Source organism: Dromaius novaehollandiae, chromosome 3 (assembly GCF_036370855.1).
Source record: "Dromaius novaehollandiae isolate bDroNov1 chromosome 3, bDroNov1.hap1, whole genome shotgun sequence".
Taxonomy (NCBI): Eukaryota; Metazoa; Chordata; class Aves; order Casuariiformes; family Dromaiidae; genus Dromaius; species Dromaius novaehollandiae.
Window position 1 is genome coordinate 17,483,378 of NC_088100.1, and position 25,609 is coordinate 17,508,986.

The 25,609-nt window shown below is 40.3% G+C and overlaps 1 protein-coding gene across 1 annotated transcript; it reads left to right on the plus strand.

Moving 5' to 3' along the window:
* The first annotated feature begins 237 nt into the window (after positions 1 to 237).
* Positions 238 to 25,007, plus strand: YWHAQ (tyrosine 3-monooxygenase/tryptophan 5-monooxygenase activation protein theta). The gene is made up of 6 exons (XM_064508472.1): positions 238 to 395; positions 1,605 to 1,988; positions 18,211 to 18,334; positions 21,292 to 21,455; positions 21,813 to 21,908; positions 22,988 to 25,007. Exons 2-6 carry the CDS (start codon positions 1,695 to 1,697, stop codon positions 23,045 to 23,047), a joined length of 738 nt encoding a protein of 245 aa, XP_064364542.1. The 5' UTR covers positions 238 to 395; positions 1,605 to 1,694; the 3' UTR covers positions 23,048 to 25,007.
* The last annotated feature ends 602 nt before the right edge of the window (positions 25,008 to 25,609 follow it).

Genomic DNA, 25,609 nt, shown 5'->3' on the forward strand with positions numbered 1-25,609 from the left:
GAACGTGCCAGCGCGGGGGGGGTGGAAGGGGTTGTAGCAGCATCACCATGGCGACAGTGACGTCATCTCACCCTGGATCTAATTGGAGGAAACCCCGTGGCCCCAGCCGCAGCCCACGGGCCAACCGAGCTTGTGCCCTGCCTGCGCTCGCCCCCGCGGCGGCGCGCTGCGCTCAGATTGGCTGCCGCGGCGCGAAGGGGCGGGGCCGGGCGCGGAGGACAGGCTCTGATTGGCCGCGTGGGCGCGGGTTGAGCAGCGGGTAGGCTTGCCTGTGCCAACGCCCTTTAGCGCTGGCTCTTGCCTGGGACGGGAGCGGCTCTTTCTCTCCGCCACAGCCCCGAGCGAGGCAGCCGATCCGGTGGCGCCAGCCGGCCCGGCCTAGCGCGCGGACTCAGGTGAGCGGGGCGCCGCGCGCCTGGCAGCGGGAGCGGGCTCCGCGCCGCCGCGTCCTCCATTTTGTGAGCGAGGCGTGCGAGTCCTCGGCGGCCCCGGGGAGCGGGAGGTGCAGCCAGCCAGCGCCGCCATTTCGCACCCGGCGGGGCCGCCGGCTTCCTCTTTCCGCCCTGCCGCCGCGGGGACGGCCTCCGGCGCCCTCGCCGCTCACTCCGCCGCCCCCTCGCCCCCCCGCTGTCCCTGGGGACGCGGCCGGCCGCGGTGTGGAGCCGCCGGGCCCCCGCCCAGGCCGAGACCCCACCCACTGCCGTGCCATAGTGTTCCCCGCCCGCCCGGGAATGCGGAGCCGCCGCCGCCGCGCCCCCCGCGGCGCTGGGGGCCGCCGTCCTGGGGCTGGGGCGCCGCGGAGGCGGGGAGGCCGGGTCCCTGTGGCGCTGCGCCCCGCCGCCAGGAGGCGAAGCTGCCCGGGGCCGGCGCGGCGCGGGGCCCCAGCCCGGCCGCCCCGCCCCGCCCGGGCCTCGCCCAGGTCCCTCGGCCTCCCCCGCCCCGCGGGTCTCCGCGAGCGGCGCCCGGGAGACACGGGCCTCCTCGCCAAGCTTCCCGCCCCGCGCGTGTCCCGGGCTCCCCTCGCTTTTCGCCGGTTTATTTTTGAACCCTTCCTTGCGTTCCCATTGGCAAGCTTATCGCGTTTATTCATTTATTTATTTATTTTTCGCTGGTCCCAGCCTCTTGTGATGGCTTTGGCGTACCCCATCCTTCTTCAGCACTCACCTGCAGGGTGAATGGTGTGCTGAGGATGGACTTCGGGTGGCTAGGTATCTTTCTCAAGGCCCTCGTTAAGCAGCATGTTAATATGTTTGCTTGGGGCAAAGAAGGAAAGCAGGGTGAGGACAAAAAGCCAGCTGTGAGAAGATAGCTATTTCCAGTTCTTGTTCTTTAGGCTGCTGTCCTCTGGGTAGAGCTGAGTGTGCCTTCCCCAGTTCAGTTTCTAGGTTGTAATTTCCCTGGGGGTGGGCCCTTGAGACTAGTGCCTCTCCCACTAGCTCTACATGGAAGAGCAGGATGCTGCCAGTCCTTCAATCCAGGAGATGCTCCTGGAGATGGGGAAGAGGATACAAGACTTGCTACAGTCTTAGTTGTGAGGCGCAGCATAAGATCACATTCTGTATCACTTGAACCCAGAATCATGTTTACTGTCTTTTTTCTGGCAGGTTTTGAGGGCGTTCTCTTCTTGAGAGTGTGACATCCCCGGCTTCTCCTGCTCTTGCTACTATACCGCTCTCGCCCCTCTGCCAGCCACCATGGATAAGACCGAGTTGATCCAGAAAGCCAAGCTGGCTGAGCAAGCTGAGCGCTATGATGATATGGCCACCTGCATGAAGGCAGTAACCGAGCAAGGTGCTGAGCTGTCCAACGAGGAGCGCAATCTGCTCTCAGTGGCCTACAAGAACGTAGTGGGGGGGCGGCGCTCTGCCTGGAGGGTCATCTCTAGCATTGAGCAGAAGACAGACACCAGTGACAAGAAGATGCAGCTTATCAAGGACTATCGGGAGAAGGTGGAGTCTGAGCTCAGGTCCATCTGCACCACGGTGCTGGTGAGTGGGAATTTTCTTTTTTTTTTTTTTTTGTCTTCTTGTGTTTGAGAGAAACAAAGTATTCATGTACGCTGCTGTACTGAGGAAGGACTGGGAAGCTGGCTGAGGAATGTCATGTGTAATATAATGCTGGGGTAGGGGAAGTCAATGTTGTAACTTCTGCAACTGTTGTGAGGGTTAGTGTAAGGAGGAAGATCATCTGTGCTGCAGAGCACATACAGAGGTATTTGAGATCCACATGCAGTATTGCTCTATGTAATTGCAGAGTCACAGAGACTTGGTCTCATGTCAGTTTGCACTGTGGTTAGTAAGCTTATCTATTTATAAGATAATCTGAAAAGAAAATGAGATCTTTTTTTTTTTTCTTCAGATCAGAGCCAATAAATTGTTAAAAGCATTTAAAGTAACTGGGTGTGTGTTTCTTTCACTTACTTTTTCTTGCAAAGAAAAGAATTCTCTAGAGGGTTGTAAGAGACATTTTGAGAATTTTCTTTTTATATAGAAGTGTGAGTTTTATAAAGTAAAACATCTTTACTGAGGATAGAAATTGGCCTTGTCACGTTCAAGTTGACTTTTCAGTGGATCTTTACAATGAAGTTGCTGTAGATATCGAATAATGTAAGACCAAGGTTTAAAGACTGACATAACACACCTGAGCAGGCAAAGAAGCCCAGGAATACAGAATTTGCTCTATAAGCTGCAGAATTCCAGGTGCTATTGATAGTGAAAGTACACTGCACTGTGGTGGGGGCTGAATGTGTGTTGCCCTGTTCTACATGATCAGGGAGTTCTGGCTGCAGAAAGCTGGACATACGTAATGCACTAAGAATTGTGTGGCACACAATCTTTAGTGGCTTTATTACACCTCAGTTAAAATACCTTTGGTGTCTAGTATTGCAAACGCAAGAAGAGGAAGAAGCAAGTCTATAAGGAAATAAACATTTCTTTAGGCAGAAGAATCCTGAACTGGGTTAGGAGACCTGAATTTAAAGGTGGCCTGTTTGGAAGTAACTGAATTTGCTTCTTGATTCTGGCTCATGTACAAGGGGGTACTTCTTTCTTGCTGAAAATAATCATATGCTGCTATTTGGAATTGTTTTCTAAGTCAAAATGAGTTATCTTTGCTTCAAAATCATTTGGAAATTTATTAGCTGCTGAATCAGCTGAGTTGATTCCTTTCCTCTGTACTTTTAAGAGTCCATGTCTTTCAAAGAAGCTGCTTCTACAGTTATAGATACAGGTAAAAAATGCAAAAAATTCAGCTTTTTGAATGTGATGTTACTTGTGTAGGGCACCAATTCTTCTTTCCTGTGACAAGAGTTTTACTATAATTAGTGCTATAGTGCTAATATTTATGCTTCTATCACTCCTCTCAACCTCCTTTGTTTGGTGTTCCAGTTTGGGAGCTAGCATCTTAATGTATATGCAAGGCTTATTATTTAGACTTCTTAACATCTTCCTCTTTCCTTCTACCAAATGTAGTTTGTAAGAGGAGGTTTTGGACAAAATCTTGTACTGGTTGCTGCACCATCTTAACATGGAGCTTCTTCCTCCTGTGAGGAGATTGTCTTTGAAACGGAATGATAAAGGTAGCGAGCCATTTCACGCAGCGTCCGTATTGAAATTATTCCAGTTATATCAAATGGTGGACAGCAGGTAGCTTAGTAGCTGCGCTAACACAAACCTTTAACGTAGGGAAAGCTTTTTCTTGTACTAGCTGAGCTCTTCCCTGCATTCCAGTCTTTTTGCTCTGTTCTCATCTGTGGACTGGTTGGCACCTCTGCTTTATTTCTCCCCTGGCAGACAGCAGGAAGTAGTGAAGACAGAAACCTACGAACGGGCATGGTTTTCTTGTTCTACCCTCCTGGCCAAGATATGCCTCCCTTTGGGAGGGGGAGATGTTAGTATCTGCCGCAAGCCTTCATATTTTTACCTGTCCTTTGAGTGCCATGTGCAGTTACGCTTCTTTCCCTTTCCTCCTTCATCTATCGCTCCTGCGATCCATGAGTCAGCAACAGAGAGATTGAAACTCACAATGGGCAGGCACTACAAAGGATCAATTTCCTAAGGCTCAGCCACAAAGTGTTTTTGAGTCCTTCCCCTAGGAGTTATAACTTCATGTTTAGTAATAGTTTAGAAAGTGCTTTTTGCTTTTTTGAGTTGAATCTCAAAGATGCTTTTTAAATTTTTTTAGGAAGGCAGCTAAACTGAAACAACTGCTGGCAAGTAGTGTGGAAAGGTTGCTTGTCATCTGGAGTATTTGGATTTAGCAAGGGTGGATATGTTGGGTGGAGTGTGACTGCTGTTAGTCATACTACTAACAGTTTTTTCAAAAGGTTTTTTCATTGCTGGTGCAACACACTTTTTAAAGAGAAAATTTATCTGCTGTTCTAGATACCTTTATTTAAAAAGACTTTTACCAGCATTATAAAATACCTCTAATGGTTAATTGACTCTGCAGTTACTTTTTTTTCCCCTGTAAAGAATGCCCCAAGCCAATTAGGTAACCTATTATTTTTAGGCCATGGTTTGATAAGGAACTTAAATTTCATTGCCACTAAAATACAAACATTCAGAATTATGTTGATGACCTGCTTTAATTGATATATGTAACTTTTAGTAATTATTCAATGCACAAACACTGATGGTGGTCACAGTAAGATATTATTCCATCTCATGCCATGCAGCGAAGGCGTTTGTTTTGTCTGAATTGCAAGTAGAGGTAGATGTGATCTGAACCCTTTTTAACTGTTAATTGGATGACTGGTCTTTCAGGTGGGAGTGGCTCTTTAATGAAGGAATGATATGACTTTGTCAAACAACTCGTGGCTGCCATGAGCTCTTAATTTGAGGGAGGTACACCAGCAGGTTTTACCAAAATTCCTGTATGGATTGACTAATTCTTTGGTAATGTAAAATAGAGAATTAATATTGAATCTTCCCTCGTGAAGAATAGTCCAGATTGTTCTTGAAACTCTCCTGTCCCTGAATAAAAAAATAGGCTGGAGACTTGACTGTTTTGTAAAGTTCAGCTATGTTTTTTCATATTCTCTCTGAGCACTAAGTTCATGTTTATTCTCTGAGTGATTTCAAGACAGGCTTGCTACATAATGTGGAAGGGAATGATGCAGCAACAACTTTCACCGCATTGGTGAAATAATGTACAAAACTTTGAACATGGAATATACAATATAAGACTAGCGCTTTCTTGTTATGTAGCATGTTTAATGGCATCAGGCTTTCAGAAAAGGTAGCATGTATTCTTTGAAGTGGAACTTTTCTGGGGCAGCAGATGAAACTGGTTTGCTGAGAGCCTTAGTCCCTTTGCATATCAATACCCCATATCACATTCAGGCCCCTTCATTCTTCAGGGAGAATAGGTGTAAAGGAAAAGGAGAAAGAACCCTAAACCCTTGATTGGAAGTAGCTCTCACTCCACCTGTAACTTGAGGGTTTTTTCATTTGTATTTGGTAGTGCACTGCATGTGGTCAGTTGCTATGGTCTGATGTTGAGCTCTAGATAGAGCTCGATGCTGAATAGAGCAATAGAGACGTGATTTGATGACTGCTGGTTTATAGTTTAAAACTTGAGCAAGGTGCACTGACTACAGTTGTTAATGCTTGAAAACAGCTGTACCTTGATGATTGCTTATTCTCTTCTTATGTCTCTAGCCAAAATTTAAAAGATTATTTTAATCTGTTTTTAACTTATCTTCACAGAAGAGTTGCATACATGAGGGTTTTCAGCTGTCCCACCATCTGTTTTTGCAATGTAAAACTGTTTGTAGAGGATGTTGTACTGTCAGGCCCAAATTGGCTAGGACTTCTAGAAATGAACAAAACCATTGTGAACTTTAATAATGAACCGGCAGTAACATTGCTTGGTGGTTTTTTGGGTTTTTTGGCACCTTACGGCAATCTCTGCAATAAAACAGCCTTGACCTGTAAGATGTATCTTATTTCAGTTTTTACTGTCATACAGTTGAGAGGATGCTTGTAAATGTTTGATCTTCTGTGAGATTGCAGTGTTAATTGTTGAAAGCGTGTATGAGTGCATTGCTCTTGCCAGCTTCCCTTTCCTTCCTTCCTTCCTCCTCCCCCCTCAAAGTCGCAATACTGCTGCTACTTCTGCTTTGTAATTAAGAAACAATAAATGCTAATAGAAATTAAAAAAATCTTAGTCCACTTCTGATTTTGCCCATTTTCTAGATCTAGTTCTTAAGCTAATCACTAGAAAAAACATACAGGAAGGTAACTTAAAAAGCAGCTCTCTTCTTTTTTCCTTTCCTTTTTTGTAATGGTGCAAGTTAATAGCTTCATTGAAAATGAAGTTGGTGTTATTTTTGCAGCAGCAAATAGTTTCCTCAAGTCAATTGAAGTACCCGATGTCAGATAACGAGTAAGCTTTGAACATAACTTTGTTTTTCGTTACTATTATCTTTGGCCTGCAGTAAAGGGAAATCTTAGGTTTTTATTTTACAAAACTCTGGTAGATTCAGTAAGTATCAGCTTGATGCCGCTAATTATATGAACAATTTAGTAGCGAATGTTTTGTATTTTATGAATCCTTTTTCTGTGTTGCTTTCCTACTTTCAGTGAGCTGCCAGAATTTATACTGAAAGATGTAATGTTGTAGAGGCTAAGCTTTGGCAGCTGATTAAAAGGACATTATAGTCTTTTGACACTGAGGAATATGTAGGACACAATTTTATTCTGAAGAATAGGCGTGCTAAACACTTGAGTTAATATTACTGTTGGGCTTGAACTAGCTGTCTTGACAGTGATTGGGGCAGTGTCTCAAATATTTCTCTGCTTTTTACAGGCTAAAGCAAATGCTGTTTACTCATCCATTTTAAATTACTGACTAAAAGGACTAGCTACTTCATGGCTTAAAGCCAGACTTTAGATTGGGAGTGTAACTTTTTGGCAGATCCAGAATCATGGAGTGGTTGTTAAATGAATGTTTTAATTTGGAATAACTATCTTAGTTGAGAGGGTAATATGTGTGTGGAGGGAAGAGGTGGTAGGAATTGTGAAGCTTGATAAGTGAATCCTTTCTATTCCTATAAGCTCAGATCATGAATTCAAGTTTCAAATTTGTTTTTAAGCTTAACTTGTTCATATTAGAGCCTGCTATTATGCAGGCTCTATTACAGGGTTTTTGTTTGCTGCTTTTTTTGGCTTTCATTAGAATCCTCTGAATCATCTTATGTTTTACCAATAGCTAATTTTGTCTGAGTTGAGGCTAACTGGGCAGAATCAGAAAATTAAGGAATTGTTTCTGTGAACTCTTTCTCTGATGGAGACAGAGGTACATGACATACCAGAATAAAACTGCACTGTTGCTGCTAGAGCGCTATGCTTTTCTGCAAGGAAAACTGAATCCATTTCTAAGAAAGGACTGATCCTTGCAGAAACAAAGCCTAAAATGCACTGGGATTCTTTCTCACAGAGGCCAAAAGCTGTTAGAGCCCTACTGAAAATAATCCAGGGAATTCTTACGGTAGCTAAGGCCTCCATCAAATGCAGTCATCAGTTTGCAGGCCCCAAACTGGATGACTGGATACTGAATTTCTAAAACTTACAGGCCAACTAGTGGAAGACAGGATAAATCGACGTGAGGCATTCTGTCTTAGGTTCTGAAAGCTTGTCTTCATGATATTTGTGTGTGCAGTGTCATTTCCTTTTTCAGAGGCTACTGGAGTGAGGTTAGATCATTGATTTGTGTGGATGTCTGAATCTAAGGTAAAGCTGAAGCAGAGAACAGAGTTACTTTATGTCTGTGGAAAGCAGAAAAAGGCAGATCAATGTCTTGCCTATTTTTAAAATTTAAGAAATGGTCACTGAAGGATTCTACTTTTGCGGAGTCAGAGCTCCAAACAGCTCTCTTAAAAGACCTGTCCTGCATGTTAGCACCCTATGCAAAGCAGGGTGTGGAGTAACTGAAAATAGGAAATGGTAATACTGATGCAGGTGACCAACTGTTGAGAGCAGTGGTATAGCCAAAGCCTAACCTACCTCCTGGAATCATTGCAATTGCATTGTTAAATTCATTTTCCTAACAAGATTAAAATACAGATTAACCAGCTTGACGGTAGGCAAGGCTATTAAAACTTTGTACTATAGCTCAGTCCACTTTTAAATCTAGAATAATTAAATTTCTGAGAGGAAACTTCCTGGTTTGGCGGCCTTGAGAAAGTAGGATATGCTCAGCAGTTAGTACTGGGCAGTGAAAACACAAATTTTATATTTTTTTTTAATGCAGGAAAATTTTTAACAGATTTTAAGTGTCTTGTGCTTACCCGCTGGACAGTCATTTTGAAGGCGTTTTTCCTGAATTAGGAAGAATACAATAGATGCCTTTTTGAAGTAAAAAGTGGAAGAAATAGAACTTAAAGGGGAGGGGGACACTGAAGGTTGCTAGTAGTTGACCTCTGTATGAAGACACATTGGAATTGTTTGGCACATTATTTAAAACAATCAATTGTACCAATTTCTATATGGGAACAGAAGCGTGGCATTCTCTTTTGGTACTGGGGAATACCATCTTTTCAGAGGAAGGTAGTAAGAAAACACTGGGGGTCGGGGGAAGTGCATGGATCTGCTTTCTTCATGATATTTGCTAGGTGGAGGTGTCTGTCCTAGTGGTATTTTTCAAATCCTTCCCCTTCTTTAGTCTAATGCTTGGTCTTTGAGAATGATGGGCCTACTGCCCCCAGATAGCAATTTGTGTGTTTAAGTACTTCTTGTTTTTAGCAACAAATTTGAAGTTAATTTTATCAGAGACTTGCTAGGTAAAGTAAATAAGAATGTTCTTGAACAGTGTGTTTGCAGCATTTATTTTGTGTAGCTCTGAGTTCATTGGTCTGATGCCTTCAGGTTCTTCATCCTCTCTATTCCCGAGGAAGCTGGGACCCGTATTGGAATGCTCCAGCTGAGCATACCACTGGCTATCAAGCTTGAATTATTATTCAGATGTTCAGAGTGAATTAGCAAATTACATGTGAACTGGGCACTTAGCCGTATCAGTTACTAAAAATAAGTTACTTTAAATGCCCATCCACCAGAATTTATTAGATGTAAAGACCAATGAACTATAAAGTCCTGAATTAGCTGTGATCTCATTTGTGCCTTTCTCTTACTAAAGGAAGATTTGTTTGATTTATCAGCCTCTAACGTTGATAAGGGTTTATTCCTTGGTCTAGCAGTCTTTATTCTGACCTTTAATTTGTACAGTCCAGCCATGAAGCAATTGGCTATAGCAGCCATGTTCAACCCTGTAAACAGAAAACCCTCAATTTGCTGTGATACTAAATTTTCTAAATACACTACATACATTCTTATTGGACTGACACCCTCATATTTTCTGGCTAAAAAAACTTCTTCAGGAAATTATGTTCTGATGTGGAATGCATTTTGCAGAATTGTGGAAATATGTAGGCAGAGCCTTAGCAAGATCAAGGTTCACTTTATCTGTTATAACAACTTCTCACAGAATCTTGAAATGTTGATTTTTAGTTTTTGTAACTTTAAATGTTAATCCTCACAGTTGAGGCTTCTTTGCTTTAGGGAGTAATAAATTACTGCCACACTCTTAAAATATGGAATGAAATAATGTGTTTTTGGATTTCCTTGAAGTTAATGTGAAATTGAACAATACAAAAGGCTCTTCCAAAACTCTTGACTCAACCAGCTGCACTGCACGACTGGGGGGAAGTACATCTAGAGTTCACTGTTTTTCTGGATTTTGATGACAACAAGTTTCTAATCTGTGTTTCCCAAAGGGAGAGCAGAACTGAAGCAAGTAAAGCTTTTAGACAAGTACCCTACATGGTTTATCTTTTAGCACAAAAGGCTGTCTTTAAAAATAAGTTACTTACACAAATGCAACTTCAACCCAAGTAGCCCCCATACACTGCAGTTCATTTTGAGTGCAGCTGGTCTGAGTATATAATACAGAAATATTTTTAAAGTTCAAATTCATATTTTTTGGTTGATTCCATCATATTATGGAAGATCACAAATGGAGGACACTGGGGGAAAAAAACTTCTAGACATATCAGGATTATGAAGAGAAGGATTTGATGTCAATAATACATATTTACTAAGGGGAAAAAGATATTTCAAGTATTTTGAGGAATCAGAAATATGGAAAATATGATCATGGAAGAATGTTAGAATCAATTTGAGATAAATCTGTCCGATACCTAGAAAACTCTCCTGAAAGCTTTTGGCTGTGTTGTACAGCCATTACTTCTGTGAAAGTTGTACTTACAGAAAAAAAGGGATGACACTTTTTTTGAAGACTCACTTCTACATTTGGCAAGGGGAAACTGGAAAACTTTAGGCCTCTTCCATTAAAAACTTGAATAATTCTTTGACTTTCACTGAATTGTTCGTTTTGTTTGAAAATCTACAGAAAGAAGAACTTGCATTTCCACACACTTCTATTTCCTGGCTTACAGAGTTCTTTGGGGACCACAGAACTTTCGAACTTCTTGTTTTAAGAGAAATATAATCAGTGAATATCAATTCTAGATCTCAACCCCACGTGGGAATTGTGTGGGCAGGCGTACTGCAGCTGAAGCTTCCAATGCATCTGTTAAGTGGGATTCCAGATACTTCATTTGGGGCCAATCCTAAATATTGACTGCCAGTTTTTTTAAAACTATGTAGACAAATACTCGGAACCAAATGAAAAAGACAAATTAGGTCACCTTCTCTTTTTCCATGCCAGGTATGTTTTTCTCTGCCAGGTGTGCTTGTCAGTGCTTTGTCAGGTCGTCTTAAGCTACTGTAGGGCCATGCCATTATTGAAAAGATGAATATTTATTTTACCCAATATATTAACTGAAATACCAGTGTCTTAAGAGAGCTGTATGAAAACTAGGCATTGATTGTTCTCCCAAAAGGAGTTGATGCACAGAGCTTGAGTCAAGAAGGATGAAGAGCTTACCTCTGCAGAATTACACTATTGAAAGTAAAGTGATCTTACTGTTGCAGCAGGGGACTCTCCCTTTCCTGTCAAGAAAACAACTGCTGAATGTTAAAACACGCCTAGGTTGCAATGAGTCATACTTGTGGAGTTTGGAATGACTAATTTAGACTTGAAATAGTCAAAAAGTCTTTATACCAACTAACTAGATGGTTAAAACAGGCAAGCATTTGTCATTACAAGCATTTTTGAAAGGTATGATCACCTGTGCTGTCAAACAGCTTGGCAAACCTATACATTAAGACTGTTTAAAATCCCATTTACAATGATATTAAGGGCACGTACTGGTCTGAGCTGTCTTGCCACCCTTTTTCAGCTTTACTTTTTGACTGCAGTTGGTGGAAACCAGTTCTTTGTATGCTACTTATAACAGGGTTTTCTCATGTTGGAGCTGGATAAACCTTCTGAAATACCTGAGACTAAAGGCTTTTCTCCTCTCCTTAGAAGGGAAGATTCTAAGTATTGTGCAACACTACATAAATTCAGCCTGGCCTGGAGTGTGCAGATTTCCTATGTTCTGTTCCTAATGTGTCTGGATCCAAGCTGAAGTGGCAAACTGCTCATCTTGTAGATGAGACTGAATGTGCTGTTGAATCCACGTTCAGAGTGCTGGGTTAACTTGCTAAAAATGGTGTCAACATGTACTCTCTGCATATGTTATTTTTGAAGAACCTTGTCTCAAAATAATTTATTTCAAAATAGTTTCTTCACTTGCATGTGACCATTTGACTTTGTGAGGTTTGGCCAAGAAGTATGTGCTGTTACCGGCAAGTATGGCATTAAGTAATCAGTTACTTGCTGTCACCCATTTAACATCTGTTCTTGTTGTTAACATCAGTACCCTTTTAAAAAAGGAAAAAAGCTAAAAGCTCAAAATACAGAACATTCAGTGTCAGTTCAGGAAGGGCAGGAGTGCCTAGAAAACAGTAATAAACTGAATCTATTCTCTTTAAGACTTGTGAAAATCACTGCTTGTTGGAATGGCATACTTTTGTTGCAGGTACAACAATAAGCATTTGGGCAGCCAAGAACTTCTGAGCATTTGATTTAAAGTCTGAGCTGGTCTTTTAATACAGTATCAGCGAACTATTTCCATCATGGGTGGGAGAGAAAAATACCAAATTTTGAATATTGTATGCACTGATATTGATTAGCTGCTGCTTGTCTCAAAGAAGAGTATTTCTATTTGATTTTTCTTTCCTGAAGGTGCTTTTCTTGTCATGTTAATGAAAGCCTGACAGGATTTTGTCTCAAGTTTCTAAAGCCTGCAAATACAAATTGCTTCCCACTCTTCGAAAGAGTAGCATGTTAAATCAAATGCCCAAGTGACTGGGGGGAGAGGAGGGCAAACTAAGCAGTTCTGAACAGCTTAGATAGAAGCAAAGTACGTGGGCCTTAATACTAAAGAATATTGCTAAAGCAGTCTGACTTGGAAAAAACAAGCTTTAATTTATCTAAACTTTATTCACAATACCTCTGCACCAGGGATTTTGAACACCAGCATGCTCCTTCTTGCTAAAGATCATACAGCAACTTAAGCAGCTTATTTTTATGGCAGTAGGGTTTTTTAGTGCATTGCTGCTTATATAGTGACTATGACTTGGTTTTTATTTCTGATGGAGCAAAAGTAAGGATGTATATTAAGTTGGAGAGAAATACAAATGGCAAGTTAGATCAGTCTTTTAATAGTATAAAATTAAATAATTTGAAGACCTAAACATGCTGTAGGTGCATATATTGTAAATATTTTTGAGGTGGGAGTTCAGGTTACCGCACTGAGAACTCTTTCTGACAGTACCTAGGCATGTGATTATCTTTAGCCTGCTTTGAAAACTTGACCTTAAACTATTTGATCAGTAGATAACATGAATCAGGTCAGCTACACAGATTCATCCTCCGGTGTTGAACTTTCAAGTGTGAAACATAGCTATTAGTTAATGGCATTGGAATATATGCATAGATTATATAGGTCTATTTGTTTTTCTTACTGAAGGTCAGTTCTGGATGCTGCAAGTGCGGAAGGTAGCTCACAGGTCAATTAGTAGTACTCAAGAATATATATGTTAACCTTTTTTTGGTGTCACAATTCTTTATAGCTTAATCTTCAGGAGGAGAGAACTGTGCAAATCAGTGATGTTGTTTTCCTGCCACTTGAACCTGCCAAGTTGTTAAACTGCACAGAGGTATTTAGTGTATGTTATGGTTGAACTTGACCTCTCAATCAGGCTTGTCTTCTAAATAGATGCCGTGTGGTTTTTTGTTGTTGCTTGCTTGTTTGTTTTTTCAAATGGCGATCTTTAGAAGATGGAGTTGTCATGAAAGCAGGTGACAAAGCCTGAGTGTATTGGGACTGGTGTATGAATTGCAGGGGATGTGTGTATGGTGTGTGTAAGGAAAGGCTGGATGGATATACAAAAATAATAATTATGGGGGGACATATGTCTTCAGGGAGCTTCCTTGTTGTCTGTATCAGGCACCTCAAGTGAAGATATGCCTGTTATATTCCTTCAGAGCTTGCTTGCCGTAAAGGTGAAATAACAGGGAAGTGGTAAGAGCTGATGACTTAAACTTAGTATTTCTGACTCTGGTTAATTCCCATGGTTTGATACTATGATTGTATGTTAACCACTTTCACTACTTAAGCAGAGGGAAATGGATTTTAAGGAAGGACAGTTTCTCATTTGGGAGTGAGTGAAAAGAGAACTGTAAAAGGATCCAAAAAGGTAATTGAAATGTGGTTTTTCTCTTGGCATGTAAAGGAATAAGTCACCAATGAAGAAAACAATAAATCTCAGTTTTAAGGGAGGAAGAAGTGGATTGCTGCCAGGCTCCTAGCCTTCTCCCAGTGGCTCCTTCAAGGCAGCTGCAGATCTGTTCCAGGGCTAGTAGTCCTTTGTTGTTGACATATCTTGAAAACAAAACAAGAATGGCAAAAAACCAAAAAACAAAACCCACCTCCTTTCTGGAGGAGGGGGAAGAATCTCATGTATGAGCATATGATGTTATTAGGAAGGAAAGATTGCTAGGGCACTGTGAAGATGGAAATGATATAAGACAGCTGAGCAACGTTAAAGATGAGAAGTAGGGTGAGAGATCCTGTGATGGTAGAAGAGGACCAGCATGCCACTCAAAGGAATAACATCAGTATAGAGGAAGCAGCAGATACTAAGTATGAGTTGTAACAGTGCAGACATCTTCTAATGTAATCATACGAGAATATGAAAGGTCTAGTCTGAGAACAAAATTTAGTCTTGCTTTTTAATTCTGTTCTTTGTTCTGACAGTCAGTCAGGAACAGAACAAATCAGTGACAAATCACTCAGATATCACTTCTGGATTTTCATGGAAATGTCTAATGCATATTTCCCTTTGTAGAGCAAGTAATTGCTAGTTTTTCAGATCTTCATTTAGAAGGTGCTAAGAGCAATCACACTTCTTAATGATGATGGCAACTGTATTTTGATACATAACTTTCTCTGACCAAAGAAGCAATGAGCGTGTTTGCTTTATGTGAAAATAATCAATGGTCTTTCTTGTCAGAGAATCATACCTATGGCAATGCCTGACTCTGTCTTTATATGAATTTTATCATAAATTAATTTCGAGGTGGATGAGGTTGTCTTCATTGTTCAGACTGCCTGTATTCATTTTACTTATTATAAACTGATATTTAACGTGAGGACTCGTGACTGATTACTGTCTGATGGAAAGATAGGCAAGCCCAAGTAGGGAAAGCCAGAGAACAGATGTAGGAAACCTTAAGTTTTCTTGGCCATTATTGATTTTCAACAGTGTAGAGTAAATTATTTAGCTTATTGTGCATCTGTCTGCTCTCACTACCTCACCAGCGTTTTCCCTCTGTTAGAAGGAGGGTGAGATGCATTCCAAAAAATGTCTTGAGATGAATGGCTCGCTTACTGTACCAAATACATTATAGATTTGAAAGATAATGTCTGGATAAATAATTAATCAGCTTTAGCCCAAGTATGCTTGTATTCTGTTCTATCCTATGTGATTCATAAGCAAGAAATCTTGTTTCATTTAAGGCCCTTAAATAAACAAAAGCAGAGATGTAAAATCCAGAACAAGGATGTTCCACCCTAGCAGACAGAGTTGCAGATTTCTGACCATGTGGTGTGGGAATGGTAAAGAGGTCCTAGAGGAGATGTGACTGAGAGTGGAACTGCTGCCTGGGCAGCTCGGCTCCTCCAAGTGAGGAGTGCCTAGGAAATAAAGCAGTGTACGTAGGTCACTCTTGCCTTTCTTAGCAATTGCAGTTCACTCGCAGCCTCCACTTTTTTCTGGAAGTTCCTCAGACCCTCTGCACAGTAGTTTTCAAACCTACGTAGTGCATGCAGCAGTTGTTGGATCTGCTGATGTTCCGTATTCACACAGAAGACTGTAGCGCTACATGGATGCAGCAGGGCAGGGGCCATGGCAAAATCCCCTCTAGCACCTAGAAGACGTGTGTGGCCTACCCTATCAGGAAAAAATGGACATCGGGGTCTAAGGAATTTAGGCTTGGGGCTTTGCTTATATAATATACTCTAAAGCTCTCCTATAAACATTTAGTGTGTGCTCATTCCAGCATACTAGTATTTGGGGTGATAGGCAAGCCACATTAATTGCCCATGATACCCTTCTGTCCTTGGAGATGGTCCTAGCAGCATTTTGTAATAAGATCAGTAGTGTTCTTTGTACTAAGCTTTCAATAAATCTTCATTTTTTGGAAGGCTTAAAAGAATGTTTGTTTGCTGCCTTGTATTGATATAATTGCAACATCTTGAAAAGCTTTATTTCAGCATTTTAAACAAAGTCAAAGATATGTTTTTGTCAAATGCGTGGTTTCAAATCCTGTACAGCATATTCTCAACTGTCTGGTCAATGCTAATTAGACAGGCAGTGTCCTGTCCCGTCCCCACCTCCCCCCGATTTGATCAAGCACATGGATAAATTGAATCTGTGCTGCTTAATGCACTCTCAACCTTATAAGTAATGTCTTTTAGAGGCTGCTGGTTACTCTTCGATCATGACTGATTTAAGGAACCTTGCTAAACACTGTTGTGTTAAGCTTCAGCTTTCTTGATTCTGGGAAGTATTTCTCTTTAAATCAAATTTCTGTGTTAAACTTGAGGCTACTGCACTGCTGTCTCAGACTTTGAAACTGTTTTGTGTAGTTTTGTGCTTTCATGGCTTGCATTGGTATTTGCCTTTGTGGAGAAGAACATCAGGAAAATATCTAGGCAAAGCCAAAACCTGAAGTTTCTCTCACTGCAGAAACCTGTAGGGTGGGGAATAACTTACTTCACTATGTGAGTCACTCGTGCAAAATAGTATGTTCATATGGGATTGTATTACCCATCTGCCTACTGTATCTTAATGTTTTGAAATGTATCTTGTATTTTTTGCTGTTTCTTCCATAACACCAATGAGGAGCAGTATTCAATACATTTGCCCAAACCCTTGCATACTTCACTGTGTTAAGCTATCATAAAAACTGGCCATTTATTCCTATTTCTGATTTGGTAAGTGGAAGGATATATCAGGTTTGGTATCATTTTACCCTCCCTCTGTTTTCTCTAAGGTTGCAGTAAAAGCTTTCATAACTCTTTATGGTTTCTTGATGTTCTGGCATTGGGTGGGGGGGAATCTTTGAAGGGATATGTGCAGTACCATATGTAATATTACATCCATAGTAAGGACATTGGAAGCAGAAGGGCTCTTTCACTGTATTGGAAGCACCCCACTACAAGCAGCAGTTTAAAATATCTACCAACACCTCAAAAATTGACTTGGAAGTAAGAAAGATCTTTAAGCTGGGCTGCTCTCTGTTACAGTTGATTCTTAAAGGAAGTAATAATGGCACGGCACACTGGAAGTAGAAGGTTTGTTTGTAAGGGGAAAAAAAAGCGTGGTTTTGATTATGGTGCTATGGTCATTAATTAAAATGCTGGGGGGGGGGGGGGTTGCCCTAAAAGCTTATGGTTTCTTAAATGTTTTCTTTGTAGCTGCTTCGTGAATTTGGCTATGTATTCCTGCAACAAAAATACTGCCGAACTAGCCACAGTTTGCAAGTATTGGAAACTTTCTTCTGTTTTTGAGCTGTTTATTTTCCAAGTAACTGAATACAGATCTTTAGAGTTTAAATTCTTAGTATAAAGTTGCCCTGAGTATTGTGGGGCTTCCTTGAGCATGCTGGAGCTTACTTGCATCTTTTGTAAGTTCTAGAGAACGTGTCTCCTTGGTGGTGATGAGTTAGGTAAAACCACTAGGGTGAGGGATAAGGAGGTCAGCTAGAAATTGCTCTTCTCAGTTCCCTGAAGGTCCTGAGAACAAACTATGCTTTGGTTGGGAAAAATCCTTTACCTCTTCTCTCCTTTTCTTTCAACTCTACCTTGTGGGGGCGTCAGGGGGCTTGTTATGGCCTTGGAGAGAGAGAGAGAGAGAATGAGTTTTCATCTTGCTGGAGACTTGCAAACTTTTTCCTGTCCCTCTGGCTATCAGGAAGGAGGAGAGCTGTGAGCAAGGGGAGCAGTGTCAGCAGCAGCTCAGCAGGGTGGTGCTGGAGAGCAGTGTATTGCTCTACTGCTTCCTGGAAAATGGAGAAGTGAGGGATGCCTCCCTGGGATGCCAGCACATGTCTTAAGCTGCAGCCTTACAAAGATCTGGTAAAGGCAGAAGAGGCTAAGGCTGGAATGGGAATTATGGTTATGGACTAGACAGGCTCAAATCCTTGGCAATCTCTGGTAAGTGGGTTGGAGATTCTTTATCACAAGTGTAATGAATCCCATTTATACAAAATACAGCATAGTTATTTTTCCTTTTTATATGTATGTGTGCAAAGTGAGAATAAGCTCTGCAACTTTTTGCAGTATCTCACTTTTCCAGTAAAATTACTCATTTGAAACTGTTTTTAAAATGACAAGTGCATACTCTGCAACAAAACTTGGTCCTGAAACTGTGTGCTAGTAAGTCTTTTTTGTCACTTTCTTTGTGGTCTGATCATGATAGACTGAATCGATTCGAGACTACTTCTTAATGTAGTCTCTAGCGTTGTGCCTTTCCACAGTTCAGGTTAAATGAGTATGCATCTATCTGAAATGCCCTTAAACTTTTTTGACTTTTAGCAAGCATTCGAGTCCATCAAAACTGGCTGGAGAAAAGAGGAAAAATAGATTGAACTTTGCAATGTTATATGTGGAGCTGATGGATTCTCTTTATGTTTCAGGAGCTGTTGGACAAATATTTAATAGCTAATGCAACTAATCCAGAGAGCAAGGTATTCTACCTGAAGATGAAGGGAGACTACTTCCGATACCTTGCTGAAGTTGCCTGTGGTGATGACAGAAAACGTAAGTACCTTGAGGTCGTCAGGTTTAGAATAGTTAATGGATTTTAACTTTGAGCCATGGGAGAGGAGACAGTAAATAAAGTACACATGCCAATATCTTATTCTGAATTGATATGAAAATAGCTATATGAGAGAGACTGCTTCTGGACTGGAAATCTCCAGTGTTCCTGTAGACCAAGTATAAAATTCTGAGCAGACTTAAAGCATAATACGCAGGGGAATTTTGGCTTATGTTCCTGCCATCTACCTTATACTTCTGGATAGTCGTCTGATAATGATTATTCAGAACTTTTGGAAAACACTTTTGCTAAGGGTCTGCTAACATATTTAATGTTGTTTTCTCATATTTCTTCAGTACAATAAGCTTAGTGAGGAAAAAAAAAAACAGCTCTCCAACACTCTTATAGGTTGATAGGACTCATTCATGGAGGAAGTTTTAACCATTTAATTGTGAAGCAGCACTGTAGTCAACTGAACAGGATTACAAATAAGTAACAGAATTATTAATTCCATACACTGTCAACGTGAGCTGTAATCTAAAATTGTTGATGCCGATTGCCCCTTCTGGACCCAGCAGACAAAGGCTTGAAAAGCTTGGTGGCTGATGTGGTAACTTGATACTGAACATCTGAAGAATGTACTTAGAACATGTGCTTAGGTGATCATGAGTACTTCAGAAAGTGCTTCTGGGGAGGAGTCTAACCCTCTGTTCAGAGGATATATTGAATTAAGCATTGGAACCATCTTGTAATGTGCCCATGCACTGTTATGACATTAAAGTTTTGGTATGGCATAAGTTGTTGATACCTTTCTATATAACAAACTAAGATTTAATCTCAGAGTGATGCCATGACACTGAAAGGAAGTGGACTGTTGGGATCTGGCAGAGCTGTGAAGTGACTGTCCCTTTGGCTTGGGCATGGTAGACATTTGATAGTGCTGGCTACTTAAATGATTGATTTGCAAAGTGGGAATACAGCTGCTTGCCACTTAAGCAAAGAAAAGATGAAAATATATAAAATGTTTGCATTAATGAGTTGCATTCAGGAATTCTTAACCCTTGGCCTGATTTGTATGACAGCAACAATTGGACAACTTGGTTTTGTCTTATTATTTGGCTAATATTCTGAGTTATGCTTTTATCTCAAGTAACAGTTACAATTTTGTGGGCTTGCCTAAACAAAGAAATGCCTGCTTAACTTGGCTGAAAAGACTGTGCTTAAAGTGGTATGGATGCTTATTGTTGGACAGGGACTGATTGATAACCTTATTAGGTGATTCTGGTGCTTCTTCCATTGGAAGAGTTTGCGTTATGTGTATCACCATGCAGACATCTCATGCTTCATTTTGCAAACTTCTGGGAATCTTACTTGAACATAGGAGCTCATTAGACCTCTACTCTCCCCCTTCCTATGCAGAGCTGCAAGATAGAACTTTACTACCCATGTCTATTTCTCTGTGCTGATGCAGTTCACAATTTTATGGGCTGTTAAAAGTTTCAGTGGTAACATCTTCAAAGGCTTGCACATCATACCTATAGATGTGATGTATGCAGACATGTGTGGTTTGAGGGGGTGGGGTAAAAGAACATCAGAGTCCCCAAAACGGGGCACTCCGAATTGGAAATCCCAAGCTTAAGATTATCGTTGCAACTTTCATTTCAGTCTCCTTCTGTGCATGTATTAAGAAATTCTTTTGCTGTTAACATATTAACTCTTCCACAAGATTGTTATTACATCAGTGCCCAGAGTTTAACAAGAAAATTAGAGAAGCGTATAAACAACTCTCCTTTAAATTCTTTACAAATCTCTTTAGGTATTGAAGATATTCTGTATGGTTTTTTTAAATCTCCTTTGTTTCTTGCGTTTCTGGTACTAGAGCTGATCATTCAGTTTTTCATAGACTGAGATAAGCAAGCTTTTCTGATCTCCCACCTTTAAGCACTTGTATGTTTTCTCTGCTTCAGATAAACTAGTTTAAAGTGCATAAAACATTTTCTGCAGTTGCTAGCTTTGTCTTTTTTACCTGTTTTTAACAAATTAAGAATAGCACATTAGCACTCATTACAGAGTAAATACTGGAAAACTTTAGGCTATGTTGTGGCTCTCTGAATATATAAAGGATTTGTTTACCAACTTCTGCTTTTCTGGCATCTTCTAGAGCTATTATGGTATTAGTTCCCTCGAAAGAGAACTGAATTCTGAGCTCTAGGAACAGCCTTCCTTCTCCTGCAGTCTGCTCTGATTCCGGAGGCACCTTTAGGTCTCCTGTTGGCCCTGTGGTTGTCTTTGGGAGGGGGATCTTGAACAGACTGCATTTAGCACTCTTAGTGTCTGCTTTGGTCTGGTAACTGCTTTTCTCTGTGATATTTCATATATTGTCCCAAATAATTTGTGCAGGACCTTGTTTTGTTTTATCCTGCCCTCCTACTTCTCCATGGAAGCAGACTTCTAGTTTTTCAGGAACACCCAGTATATGTCTTCCAGACTTCCTCAAAAAGAGGTGAGGGCCCTACAGAGACAGTAGCCCTCTTTACTACACCGACCTGATTCAAACCCAAGCAGGTCCATCCTCTGCAAGGAACGAAGCAGGACTTTCATAGAAAGTAGTGCACAACCTCTTGTAAATAAAGACTGTACTATATCAAAGTGCATATATTCAGAGGCTAAACTAAGATTGTAGAGTCAACCTTGATATTTGCATTTATTAACTTCTCTGTGCTTATCATTGTCTTGTGAATACCTTTGTTTGCAGTAGCTTAGCTGACCACCATAGTTTTTCACTGCAGCAGCCCTATTTAAAGTGGGTTTAAGATCATAATCTTGACATAAGTGCAGTGTTCTGCTAAGGGCAGACTTAAATAGTGGACTGTTCAGTCCCCTGTTAGGGGAATTTTTTATTATAGGTTATTTATAAAATAACCCTACCTAATGTTGAAACACTTCTCATTCTTAACAGAAACAATAGAAAACTCACAGGGAGCTTATCAGGAGGCATTTGATATCAGCAAGAAGGAGATGCAGCCAACACATCCAATTCGCTTGGGTCTAGCTCTTAACTTCTCTGTATTTTACTATGAGATTCTCAACAACCCGGAGCTTGCCTGCACACTGGCAAAGACAGTAAGTTACATTTTCTTCTGTATGCCTGTAGGGACAATAGAAGAGAGTTGAAATATAAACTAATCTGAATGATTATCTTCCAGAGTTTGTGCAGGAATATCTTAATGTATCTGGCTTCCAGGTTCATAGTGTAATTAAAGGGGTACAAGCAGGCTGTATTTGCAGTGTGACTTGTTTTCAGCAACACTGGAAACTTTTGCTGCTTTTTATACTTCTCTTTCAAGAAGAGCAATTCAGGTCACTAACTTCTTACATTGCTTTTGTGTTTTGTTTCAAGCTACCTATATCTATAAGGTTAACTTTCTGTTGCTTAATGATCACTCACTAGAAAGACTAAAGATGGCTTAATTATTCTAGGCATTTGATGAGGCTATTGCAGAACTCGATACACTGAACGAAGACTCATACAAAGACAGTACTCTCATCATGCAGTTGCTTAGAGACAACCTAACAGTAAGTTGCTTTTTTTGTTATTTAGCCCCATATCTGTAACCATATAATGGCTGTAGTTGGACCGAATTTGTGATGAAACGAAACACATTGTTTCAGTCTGGCACAAAGATAGTGCTGACTAGGACTGTTTACCCTACTGTAATTTGTATATAATAAATTTCAGTTCAAACTTTTCTTAACTTGGTTTGAACATCATCTTCAACTTCATGCTGTGTAATCTAGAATAACAGCTTGGATAGTTAATATTCTGTATTGCTTGCTGGCTTTGCAGTGAAGGTGGAGAATGTGCATTCAGTCAATACTATATGCAAGATAAGGCAAGGAGTTTGCAAGTAATAGTCCATGACCTGTCAGGAATCCTTATTAAAACATTGTTTTGTGTACTGCCTAAGACACAAAATATCTTTGTGTATCCAGTACAGCTTGCTTTATTTTCATTAGAAAGACACACACATGCGCACATGGAATTTCAATGTATCAGGGTTGCAGTTGGATGCAATGAGTTGATGCTTCAGTGTGTATTATAATGAGTAACTCTTTTAGAAGGGAAGTGCCTAATGGGACTACTAATTCTACTGGTATGGAATATCTTGCCTATGAATATTTCCTGCACTTAATTACAGCAATATTTCTCATTTTGCAGTACCTTTTCAGTAGATATGTCTTTTATTAGCTCTATAAAATGCTTAGCTTCAATAACCAAAGTGGTAATCTTTACTTTTAGGATCCAGACCTCTGCTTTTGCTTGATAGCTTCATGAGTAACATTAATCTCAGACTTGTTGAATGATATCAATGAAATAGCTGACTATTAAGCTACAGAAGTCTGGACTTGTGTAGAACACTGTCTGTCTGCTCTGCCTTCAGTACCCAAGGTGCATAGTTGACTGTGCCCATGCATGGGGAAGTATTTCTAATTACAACTGTCAGAGCAAGTACTAGAAGCCAGGGTTGTACAGCTCCAGTGCACCAGTAGTTTTTATGGTTCCTTGCATCTATTTCTTTATTATCAATAGTTGCCCCTTATTGGAAATAAAGAAGCATTTCTCAGTGTTGATGCTATTTTTCTTTTCTTTCTAGTTATGGACATCAGACAGTGCAGGAGAAGAATGTGATGCTGCAGAAGGTGCAGAAAACTAAACTGCACATGGAGTGTCATTCTCCCTTTCCTTCTCAAGAAACCTTTTTACACGTCTCCATTCCTTATAGCTCCACTTGGATTTCCTATAGCAAAGAAAACCCATCCATGTGTATGGAAATCAATTTATAGTCTTTTCACACTGCAGCTTTGGGAAAACTCCATTCCTTGATTTGTGTTTGTCCTGGCCTTCCTGGTGTGCGGTTACTGCTGTAGAAAAGTATTAATAGCTTCATTTCATATAAACATAAGCAACTTCCAAACACTTATGTAGCGGACTAAAGTGTACCTGGTATTTAAAAACAAATCGGAACCAGTTCCTGCCAGTTGACTGTGTTTTGTATTACAGTAAAGATATGAAAATGTAGTTAATTGCAACTAAAAAGTGTTCCACATAGCTTTTAATTCTCCACATTCCCTTCTTACTCTGCAGGGTTTCCTTTCCATAATTGACTTTCACATGCTACTGTGTATTCTTTTCAGTAGGGGTATGGAAGTATCGGGCCAGATAAAGTTTAGCATTTCTAGTTTGGAAATTTACAAATTGAGTTGCTTCCTGTATAATGTAATACAGGAGCTTGTGTGTTTGAAAACAGGGGCTACTCTTACTCTTCAGTTGCTGCTGTTTAAGTTGATATCCCTTCCCAATAAAAGTTCACTTACACTCCTGCCTTTGTAGTTCTGGTATTCACTTTACTACGTATTAGAAGCAGCATGTTACTGCCGGAGTACAGGCAGTGCTTTTTGGCAGACTAAAGTGCATGTCATTTCTTAATACACTGGAATGGGAAAACCAATTGAAGTTCACATGTCCAAGTATAAAATTTAGTACTTTTCCATGCAGGTTTGTGCACATGTGAGAAGGTGTCAAGTTTGTCCAGTGATTGTTATTTAGAGAGTTTGGACCACTATTGTGTGTTGCTAATCATTGGTTGTAGTCCCAAAAAAGCCTTGTGAAAATGTTATGCCCTCTGTAACAGCAAAGTAACATTAAATAAAATTACATTTTATAAACCACTTACCGTTGACTTGTAACAATTCCATGCAGTTGCTTAAGGGCTAAACTTAATCTTGTGCTAGAAGTGTCTTTCTCAAATTTAGTGCACACTTTTTAAAGTCTGCTCTTAAATGAACTTGATTCATATTAAATAATGTGCATTTTATTAAAATATCATGGATAACTTTTTGTAGTGTAACCTGACATGTGGACTTCTCGGTAACTAAATCTACTTGAGCTAACAGCTTCATCTTACTAACAACCTAAGAAAAAAAATAGCTAATTTCTTGATGTTCTTCCACAGCTTGCAAATCTTCTCACCTAAATTATGCGTTTTATGTAATCTCATGAAATTCTCTGATCTATCCTCCCATGTGTTTTTCACTGATGGGCATCATTTTTTACTACAGTATTCCAGATACACTTTTAGAAATGCAGAGGAATTCTTTCTGCTCTAGAACATTAGTCTGTGTGCTGCCACATCATAATCTGCTTTCTGTTGTTCATAGACTGCTTCTAGCGTAACTGTTTCCCCAATTTCTTGAGCTTTTTTTGTAATAGTAAATTGCTCTGCATTTTTCTTCCCCCTAGATCATTTAAGAGTTTTTTCCCTAAACCTCTACCTCTTAGTTCCCCATGTTGGTGGATTTTGAAAATATTTAACTCCTATTAGTGTCCTGGCTAGACAGGATATGACATTATGAAAAGGGACATATTGCTAGTCCTTGTAGACTTCTGATGGTACATCTTCCACCTAGATCAGTATGCTTTTTTTCTTCATTCTTTAAGAGTGTGCACAATGAGTATTCCTACAATAAAACTGTTTGGAAAACATGCTTCAATTGACATGCATTGCTGTTTAAAAACAAATAATTGTATCAATTCCATTCTCTTCGTGCAGTCACTTTGAAATGCTGTCAAAGTATTGTGTGGCAGGATTCTACATAAACTCATATGCTTCTTAATTGGTGTTTCGGTTTCATAATTTCTTCCCCTCCCCCCATGCATTTCCTGTGGATTCTTTATTAATTTGTTTCATAAAGGTTTTCAACTCCTAAGTGCTTTCATTCTCCAGTTAATGTTTCAGTACTGACATGTTAGGAGTCAGCTTTATCTCCTCACTTAGGAGTTGCTTTCTTTGTTCTCTTCTATAATGCTTTCTTAGCGCACATTGCGTTGTCAGCTGACATTTTTCTTGTTTCCTTTCTTCTCCCATTTTATCAAGAGAGTTGTAAGTTTTCTGAACTGGAACAGTATCTGGGTCTTGCATCTAGATTATAGCTTAATTTACTGAACACTGTCTGGTATGTTCTTGCTTAAATGTCTGTCAACCTGGGCAAACTCTTGTGCTTATTCATAGCATCTAAATTTTGTGCAAAAACTAATCCTGAAACTGCAACAACAGATCTTGCATTTTAATAATACCAAATGCAATGCCATCTTTTCTTTTACCTATACTTCCAGGGTATGCTTATTTGTATGTATTGTTTTGGATGGGGAGGGCAAAGAAGTGAAGGAGGAAAGGATGAGGCAAGGAAGAGACTAGTCTCCTAAATGACTTTGTCTA